This window comes from Octodon degus, unplaced genomic scaffold (assembly GCF_000260255.1).
Source record: "Octodon degus isolate 3935 unplaced genomic scaffold, OctDeg1.0 scaffold00016, whole genome shotgun sequence".
NCBI lineage: Eukaryota > Metazoa > Chordata > Mammalia > Rodentia > Octodontidae > Octodon > Octodon degus.
The window spans coordinates 18,185,741-18,195,577 of record NW_004524592.1 but is presented as its reverse complement, the minus strand read 5'-3'; the positions used below and the strand labels follow the sequence as shown (position 1 = coordinate 18,195,577).

Here is a 9,837-nt window from a genome sequence, read left to right as displayed (position 1 = left end):
TACTTGTCATCACTTCACATCAGCAGTAGATTGTCTAGATAGAACTAGTATAAGATTAAACTTAGTTGGTGGAACTCTAATTTTCTTATCCAGTTTTAAAAAGAAAATAGAATTGGTTAGGATAGATATATAGTTACATTCTCTTAATGAATAGAGTGATTTGTTCTAATGGTGTTTGTAAATAGGATATCATGTCAGCATCTTGTACAGCAATTAACCACTAAGAAGAATGTCTGCAATGTGTTAATTATTGAAACTGTCCTACCAATTTGATTTGAAACTTCCTCATTGCTATTTGTTTATCAATAAAATTATGGAAAAAAAAGAGTTCTCAAAAGAGCTAAGGATTTTGAATAAAAATCAAAAATTCTCCAGCAAACATAACCTGATCTATCTAGACTAACATTGAGTCTATAACTTTAAAGACAGAAGCATCTACATAATTGTCACAATTACTCCTCCCCACCTAAGAAACCCAGGGAAGAAGAGGGAATATCAGACTTAACTCTTACGGGGCCCACCAATAGTTAACTGGAGAACAGGAAGTGGAATTGGTTAAGAGATATCTGTTGCACACCATTATATGCATTCGCTTCCTATTTGTAGGTTTTTTTGTTCTCATGTACTGTCACTTGGTAAATCCTTTACAGAAACAAGGCAGTTAAAATTTAATTTGTCACATAAAGATTATTTTTTGTCTGATTCTATTTTTATTCACAAATTACAATCATATATTTATGGTGTCCAAGGTGATGTTTTGATAGACACAGGTTGTAGAATCACTAAATCAAATTAATTGGCAAAAGTACTACTTGCCTCACATGCTTATTTCCATGGTGAGAACACAAGTATCCACTTTTAGCAGTTTTCAAGTATGTGGTGTGTTGTCATTAACTGTCATCGCCATGCTGTAAATAAATCTCTTGAACTCACTCCTCCTATCTGAGATTTGCATCCTTTGACCAATGTCTTCCTTGCCCCTCCTCCTTAGTCACTGGTCCCTGCCCTTCTGCTCTTTGTCTCTATAAACTTGACAAAAACTACTTTCTACTTTAAGGTAGCACCAGCAAAACATTACTATAGGCCTGTGGACAAAGGGAGCATGCGCTATTAAAATGCAATATAATGCAGCTTTGTGTCTTTGTGCATGAGCTGGCTCTTCACTATTTCCTTGTTATTCCCCTCTTTCTGTATGAAGTCATTTGAAAGCGCTCTTAGGAAGAAAATTCTCTTTGCTTTGATGTAGGACTTAAAGAAAAATAAAGTGCCCAGCTTGGCTGTAGCTCACATCAAACAACATTGATTTTTACCTTCTCAACTACTAAATGCATTTCTTGACCTCTGTATCAACCTCCCAACCGATCTCTCCCTCTTTTAAGGAATGGTGAGAATGGGTTATCACTATTCGGTGGCCTCTCTTGCACCCTAGTGCACTGCTTAGCTGCCTTGTTCATTCACTGGCAGTTCAGAGGGTTGGGTATGCTCTCTCATATCTGCAAAAGCAATATGAATGTGAAATTCTGGCCAGCCCATAGTGCTTAGTTCTTTTCATAGCTAGTCAGGCTAGTGGCCTGCTTATAACACGAAACACTCTTTCTAATATACACTTGAGTACAAAAGAACATTGGAAAACATTTAGCACAACAACCCAATTTTTACAGGGTTCATATTGACATAAGAAAACACTCAGATAGGTATGGAATCATACACCTATAATCCCAGCACACTGGAAGGCAGAGGCAGAAAGACTGCGAGTTCAAGCTCAGCTTGGGGAATTTATGAGAATCTGTCTCAAAACAAAAATTTGAGAAGGTCTGGGGATGTAGTTCAGTGTTAAGGCCCTACATTCAATTCCCAATATGAAAGGGAGACAGAGACAGAGAGAGAGGAAGAGAGGGAGAAAGGGGAGAGAGAGAGAGAGAGAGAGAGAGAGAGAGAGAGAGAGAGAGAGAGGAAGAGGACAGAGGACAGTAACGATTTACATGTTAAATACCAGCCCAAGCAGATCCATCTATCTGTGTGATAGATCTATTTATATGATAGATCTAGGAAATTGGGCTCTCTGCCATATCATTTCTCTATTTTACTTGGCAATGTGCCTGACAGTGAAGGGCTAAATTTGGCATCTGTCATTGCCATTCCGGGTCCAAATTATATCATGCAAAATACCATGAAGAGTTCTGCATGGGGAAATCAGCAGCATCAGGGGAGTGGTTGGTACACTTCACATTAGCACAGGCCTGTGCGTGAACATTAGAATGGTAGCCAGATGCTTCCTGTAGACTTCCAGAAAGGCATAAAGTGTGGGGCTGCTGGGAACTGGAGGCACCAAGGAGAAGGATGCAGAAAGTACATAAATCATGGGCCAGATTTATTTCATTTGGCTCCCGACCTCACTGTGGGTGACAGGGCCTGCACCAGAGCCCATCCCTTCTGCACGTGATGCCTGCGAGGTTCAGCCCGTCAAAATCAGGCCCTGGACTCATTTCACACCCTCCCCTAATAACATCCTCGGGCTGTGATGTATTTTCATGTGTTCTCCCTATTATCCCTCCCTGCTTGAGTCTTACAGATAATTGATGATGCTTCAGTTAATCATCTTTCTCCCTCTTTTGTTCACCAGGTAGCTTGGCCTTCAAGGGGCTCCTTTATTCAGGATCGATGTCTTCTCGTAGGTAATTGATCACTGCAGTCCCGGGGATCCTCGATTCATCGTTGAGGGAGGGTAATCATCATGAATAATCAAAAAGCTGTCACTGCGCTCCTGCAAGAGTGTGAGCAAGTGCTGGACCAGCTCTTGGTGGCGGCGCCAGATGTGTCCGAGGAAGACAAGAGGGAGGACCAGCGGTGCCGAGGTGAGGATGGGATGCTTGCAGCAGGGTCAGCAGCAGGCCTGCCCCTCTGTCCCCCGCCTGGGAGACACGTTCTCATCTCCGCCCTATTTTTCTTCTCCTGGCAGATGACCACCGAGAGATGGGGAGATTTCTAGGGCATGAATGGGACCTGGGCTGCAGGCGGACAGACAAGGGTGGAAGCTCACTTTGTTGCAGTGAATTGCTGTCAGTTCTAATTTTAGGCTTCAGTAAACATGAGGCTACAAGAAACAGTTTAGTTCAACAGGAACAAAGAGTCTGAGTTGGCTGGTGCACGTAAATTTCAATTATTAAAAAAATGGAAGCAACTTCTCAATGGTGGCGTATACTTTTTTTTTCCAAGTAGGGATTTTGTGCCTCATCAATTTCTGTAGACTTCTGTGCTTTCCATAACTATGTCATTTTGCTGGTGCGGTCACTCTCTTCTGCATCACGCACGAGACCTTGTGCTATTCACAAACATAAATCCACTCGTCCCATAAGTCTGACAGCATGGTGACCAGAGTTCAGGCATCTGGCTCTGCTCCTTTCATAGTTTGTGTCATGCAGAGTTGTAGACCAATCATGGATGGAGAGGTCTCAGTCACAAAGTCTGAAAAGTTAAAAACAATTCTTATTTCTTCTTTAACTGGTTCTGGAGAGATATAACACTACATATATCCTGAAATACATTGTCCCTCTGTTTCTCTAAGTGTATCTCGTTTATGTGTTTTTAATATATCTCTTCCTATTTGTAGTACTCTGCCATAAGAGCTCACTGTAAGTTGCTCACTTCTTGTGTGCTCTGTTCATTCTGCCTCTGGAAAAGGTTCTGGGAAGGGCTTTCTCCCTCCTTCTTGTCAGGAGGTGCACACATTCTTATAGACACTTTTAGGTGCTGGTGGAAGTCTTAGTTACTTGTGGCATTTTCATTTTTGGTCCTTTCAAAATGAAATCACCTATACCTAGTCCATCCCCCACCTGCAGCTGCAAGCTTCCTTTCTGTACCATCCAGGGACCCCAGGGCAGGAGTGCCATGCCAGGTTCATGCTGATGTCACCCTGTGGTCTCAGATGCTGGTCATGGTCCAGCAGGACCTCGTAGGTGGTGTAAAAGAGGCAAATGTGTGTTGTGGGAAATAATCCTTCTCCGTTATGATGAAGAAACCTGAGAGGGCTAAACTACTCCATCCAAGGGTGTCCTGCTCCTAACTTTAAAAGTTCTCTGGAAGGACGTTTCCCTGTATCTTAGATACAACCTTAGAGGGTGACATTCTGTCAGCAGCAATGAGAGTGTTCTCGTAGAAAATGACCCTAAACTCTGGGCATGGCTGTCTTTTGGGGCATGCTGTGCAGACATTCTCAGCTGCAGAATGGGGTGCAGTTTCAGCATCCTGCTTATAAATCATCCCCTGTAATCAATGCAGACCATTCATTGGTGCGGCCATAAGCTGTCCCCTCAATGCCAAGGGGCAGTGGCCTTTCCTTGATGCCATGTCACAGAAAGTCATAGAGGACCAAGACAGAGTTAGATTTTTTCTTTCTTCTCATCTCTTATTTTTGGTTCTCTCCATCACATCTTTGCCCTGTTTAGCATATTTTACATGCACACTAAGACCGACCATGTCTTTCACCCATTGTGGTGTCATCCCTTACAAAAGGGATGAGACATAGTCCTCATCTTTAGGACAGTTTTAGCCCCTCGAGGTGGACATGTGATTATGCAAGCAAGGGGTAAAGGCTGAAGGGAGTGTGCTCCTGCAGGGTCATGAAAAGAAGTGGCAGGCTCTGGGCCGGATGCTGCTGGTGGTGGGTCTGACTTTCATCACCAAGGTTTTGGGTAAGGGCAGTGCAATCATTCAGAAGATGTGCAAAACTAAAGAATGAAAGAGTCTTACACAGTACTATAGCCAGGTCTATCTTGTTTTTAGGGCAAAAAAGATCAACAACATAAAAAATGAAGTAGATGGAGTGAGATTTGAAGCAGTAATTCAAGCCAAAAAAAAAAAAAAGTACTAGAAAGATAGAGGAAGAAAAGAATTTTAGGAACTACAGGATTTGATAGCTAAGTACAGTCAAGAAGAGAGAAAAATTATCTAGACTGCCTCTGGGGTTTCAAACCCAGGTGATGCTGTGAATTTTGTTTCTATTGATCAAAATGTATAATAGCAAAGGGAAGTAGATTTAGAAAAGAACTGATGCATTTAGTCAGAGATGGGTTCAGAAATTTATATCTAGGGGCCAGAGAGATAGCTGGGGCCAGGGAGATAGCTCAGTACAGTAAGTGCTTGCCTGGCAAGTGCAAGGTCCTGAGTTCAATCCCCAGAACAGAAAAAAAAAAAAAAAAAGAAAGAAAAGAAATTTATATCTCGTAATTATCTATCCATGGCTGCAGTCCCTATTTCAGAAACCTGGGAGTCAGATATCCTTTAACATTCAGACATTCCCTGTGTTGGGATGGTGTCATGGTACATGTACCATATGTTACATTCATAGAGCAGCATCTGAAGCAAACCTTAATTTAAAAAAAAAAAACTTTTCAACAATTTCATTCACTAAGATCATCAGGACTATAATAGCCCTCATCAGTTCAAGTCACATTTAGGTGTCAAATATAAGGAAAACAAACTTTCAGTCCCCAAAGCTTGGGGGCTTCTGGAGTTTGGATCGGATACTGTAGAACTGGTCCAAGTAGGTTTAGTGCCCATTGCGTGACTTAACACAGTTCCAGCTGTGAAATGGGGCCATTTCACAATAAATCGCATCCTCACACAGCTCACTTATATTTAGTTATATTAGTTGTCTGTGTCCAAGTGCCATCCACAGCAAAAGGATGGGATGGGGACTTTCTAAGAAACAAAACTCGGTTGAACAAATTGACTCTAGACACGAGCCAGCTGCCAGCAACCCACCGTGTGGGTCCTTTCCAGTCCCTTTCTCATTTTACATGGAAAATAATATTTCCTTCATTCCTGCCTCTGATTCTTCATGCAGGAATAGTCACTGAAGCACCTTCCTTCCTGCTAAAAACCTTTCTCAATGCCTGACTACCCCAATTTACCTGTAGGGCAGAACAGACCAAGGCCACCCCTGACTGATAGCCTCTTGCTATTATTCTTTGGGTCACAGCCAGCAGCTCAGGGCAGCCATCCTGAGGTGGGGACACACTGTTTTTCTCTGAAGGCCCTTCATCATAATGTGAGGGGCTCAGCCGCCTTTTCTTCTACTGCAATTCCCTTACCTGAACTCTGACCTTTTCAGCTTCCCTCTCCAGAGAGTTAAGGACCCTGATCCAGGAGGCAAAGGAAATGAAGTGGCCCTTCGTGCCTGAAAAGTGGCAGTACAAACAAGCCCTGAGCCCAGAGGACAAAACAAACCTGCAGGATGTGATTGGCGCTGCACTGCACCAGTTGTTGGTAGGAAGAGCCACACCACCTGTCCCCCAACATCCCCAGGGAGGGGTTTTGCTCTAAGTGGTCTCAGAGATTAAATTTCTTTGAAGCACAAAACAGCTCTTACCTTCATGGGCAGCGCTGCCATGCTGACCAACGTGGGAAAGTGCAGTCCCATATGGTCTGGTGATGGAAACCCAAGTCCTGAACAAATGTGAAGTGCTCACTGGGTCCAATGTGAACCCATCTCCCCAGAATACGGACGCACCCTCACTGGTCCAAAGAGTCATTTGACTCCACCATGCCTGGTAACATTTATATTTTGAAATGGTACTTCCTAAAAATTGAGTATCTTAAAAGAATCAAATCACCACTGTCTTATCAGTGTAACTCATTGTCTAAACTACTGAGGTCTGTCCCTCCCTGGGTCCCACCTGGGATCCTATTCACTCCCTCAGTGCCTTGCAAGTCCAAGCCTTTAAAGGCTGGCTGATTCCTCATTCAGCAAAAGTTAATTTAACTGACACCTCACCTGCACAGGAGAGAGCCTCAAAAGGCTGGCAGAGGAGACTGGGGCTGGGGCTCAGGTACTGGGGATGTCACAAGGAGCACTGTTTTCCTTTTAGGTGGCGTTGCTCCTTATCCACATTCTCTTGGCAGCTTATATGTATTTTTCTTACATAAAAATGTGTTTGTCAGAAACTAAGGCGTCAAAACAGTGACAGCATGCTAAAATGTTTGCTTTATTGGTTTACAAAGATTTGTGTTTGGGGGGGTCATCCAAAAATAAATATGTATTGGGCTGGTGAGATGGCTCAGTGGTCTAAAGCACCTACTTAGAACAAACTTAGCAAAGCACAGGGACCGCGGTTCAATCCCCCAGCACCACATGCCAGCCAGCCCCGCCCCCTGGTGGGCTGAGCTGGCCACACACACACACACACACACACGCACGCACGCACGCACACAAACAAATAAAATTTTTAAAAAATAAAATAAAATAAATATATAGACACTGTCTTTGTTGAAGCAAAAATATATATATATACATATATAGGAAAGAGTCCTTAGTCTTTGTGCACATAATAGTGTGCAAATTGGGACATGATAGTAATAATGAAGCCCCATCTCTCTCATCCTCCCAAAAAACAAACAAAAGAGGGCTAAGGATTACAGGTGAAGGGAAGTGAATACTTGGAAAGAATGCGTTGTTGAGCCAGAGGTCTTAAAATAGTGGTATTAGTGGAGAAATAGTGTGTGACCCAGTACTTGAGAGGCTGGGGCAGGAGGATTGTGAGCTCAATTTGACTGTGACTGAAGAAAACAAAACAAAAAACCAACAGTAAAAACCCTAAGAAAGGCAAAACACCAAAAGAGAAACAGAAAGAAATAATAACTATAATTTGCATATCACTCCTAAATTTACAAAGTGTTCACATTTGCATTATGTCATTTAATTATCCACATACGATGATTACCATTGTCACTCTCTGTCTTGGTTACTTTTCCCTTCTTACTGAGACAAACTACCCAAATTAAAGAGGAAAAGGTTTATCTAGCTCACAGTTTGTAGAGGTTTCAGCCCATAACCAGTTGGCTCCAAGGCAGGGTGGCATGGCAGAGGGCAGCGGTTCAAGGCAGCAGAAGACAGCAAGAGCAAATTGATGGAACAAGGCTTTTTTCTTTCCTGATATGATTAGCAGGCTAATCCCCAACCCGAGGGCAGGTGTAGAACTCCCACCGTCTCCGCGACCTCCTTTTGCACAGGATGGGGATGTTTACAAAGTGAGGGCCCTGGCCCTCCCTGAGTCACTTGGTTAAACTTCTGAACTTCTCACGCTGACACATTGAACAACATCCTAGAGTGTGGTAAGGGCGTGTCCTCTACACCCAGGGATGTGGAACTGTTGAAGTACTTAGTCAAGCTTCTAGACTCCTCAAGTTGACACAATGTATCAAACATTACAGTCCACCCCTTGTCAATTTAGCAAACAGACACATTTCTTTAAACCAGCTTCCAGATACAAAGACATGCTTCTTGGTATCATTTGCCAATTTATAACACAGATTTAACAATCCTTAAAAATTAGTATTAAGTCTATCAATATTATATTACATAAGAGCCATAACATTCCACCCCTGCCCTACAAAGACTATGTACCTCCCTTTGTGCAAAAGCTGTTTAATCCATCTTCTAGTTACCAAAGTCTCCTCCAAAATGTAAGTCAAACTCTTAACTGCAAGCCCTATACAAATGAAAAGAGTTTATGCCAACATTCAATGGCATAAGATAAACATTTTCATTCCAAAAATTATCCAAAAAGGGATACCTTAGTTACTTTTTTTTTCATTGCTGAGGAAAAATACCTGACACCCAGAATTAAGGAAGAAAAATTTTATTTAGCTCACAGTTTGTGGACGTTTCAGTCCATACTGGCTCCAAGGCAGAGTGGCACATGGCAGAAGGCAACAACTTATGGTAGTGGAAGACAACATAAGCAACAAGAGCAAGGGCTGGCAAGATAGCTCAGTGGACTAAGTGCCTACTTAGGCAAGCACAGGGACTAGGGTTCAATCCCTGGCACCAGATGCCACACCTGCCCCAGCCCCTGGTGCACTGAGCTGGCAACCGAGTCTGGGCGTGGTGGCACATGCCTGTAATCCCAGCACTAGGGAGGCTGAAAACAGGAGGATCACTACAAGTCCAAGCTGTGTAGTGAGACCCTGCACAAAATTTTTTTTTAAAGCATCAAGAACAAAAGAGCAGAGACCCAGTCCTAGCCCAGGTCCGGTGAGTGTGTGGAGAGCTTCCTGCTAACCTGCGCCGGTGGGACCAGTCCCAGCCCAGGCGCAGCGTGGGCCAGACCCTCTCCCACCCCCTCGGGCCGCCATACCTCCCCACCCCTCCCGCCAAGTAGGAATTTCTGCCGACTTCCGGGAACCCCCAGACCCAGTCCTAGCCCAGGAGAAGGATTATTCCAAGAAGAAGACCACCTTAATGCAACCCATCAGTAATTGCCACACAAAATATATCCTTCCTCCAGAAATCAGAGACCAGCCATGGGAAGTTCAGTATACACAGGATCTCAGCTATGCCCTCCGCTTAATGTACTCCTGGATTCAGCCCCTGCGGCTCCTGGCAAAGGAAGCTCATCGCCTGCCAGAGTTTAGCCCGTATCTCCGAGTTGATGTGAATCGAATTTTATTAAAAAACCAATATCTTCAAGGACTCATGAAGCAGTTTTGCAGTGAGTTTGCTCCTGAAGTCACAGACAATGTGCGTTCTGCTGTCTGGACAGATCTTCCATCCCTGCAAACAAATGATGACTCTGTTCGCTGGCTTACTGCTTATAATCTTCTCCACTGCTGGTCGAAGGATAGTGAAAACATTGCTAAGTATCTCACAGTGTTCTTGTGTGAGGTTCTTAACTATGATAAATGCTAAGATCGCACTTGTTCCTTCTGTTATGAAGATGGTCCTGAAGAATGGATCATTGGAGTAGCTTCTTTCACGTCTTTTAGCTTTTTAATAATCTTGGGGGGCTGGCGAGATGGCTCAGTGGTCTAAAGCACCTACTTGGAACAGGCTTGGCA

At 43.5% G+C, this 9,837-nt stretch overlaps 1 protein-coding gene across 6 annotated transcripts in view; it reads left to right on the top strand.

The window, feature by feature from the left end:
* Window positions 1–9,837, top strand: part of Alpk1 (alpha kinase 1) — a 147,216-nt gene that overhangs the window by 82,575 nt on the left and 54,804 nt on the right. For 4 of the 6 annotated variants that reach the window (XM_023710068.1, XM_004626754.3, XM_023710070.1 and 1 more), the window contains exons 2-3: window positions 2,624–2,855; window positions 6,113–6,267. In XM_023710068.1, coding sequence (XP_023565836.1) covers window positions 2,735–2,855; window positions 6,113–6,267 — 276 coding nt within the window. In that variant the 5' untranslated portion in view covers window positions 2,624–2,734. Of the gene's footprint in view, window positions 1–2,623; window positions 2,856–6,112; window positions 6,268–9,837 lie in introns of those variants that run through there. The other 2 variants (XM_023710067.1, XM_023710069.1) reach the window with 2 other exon arrangements.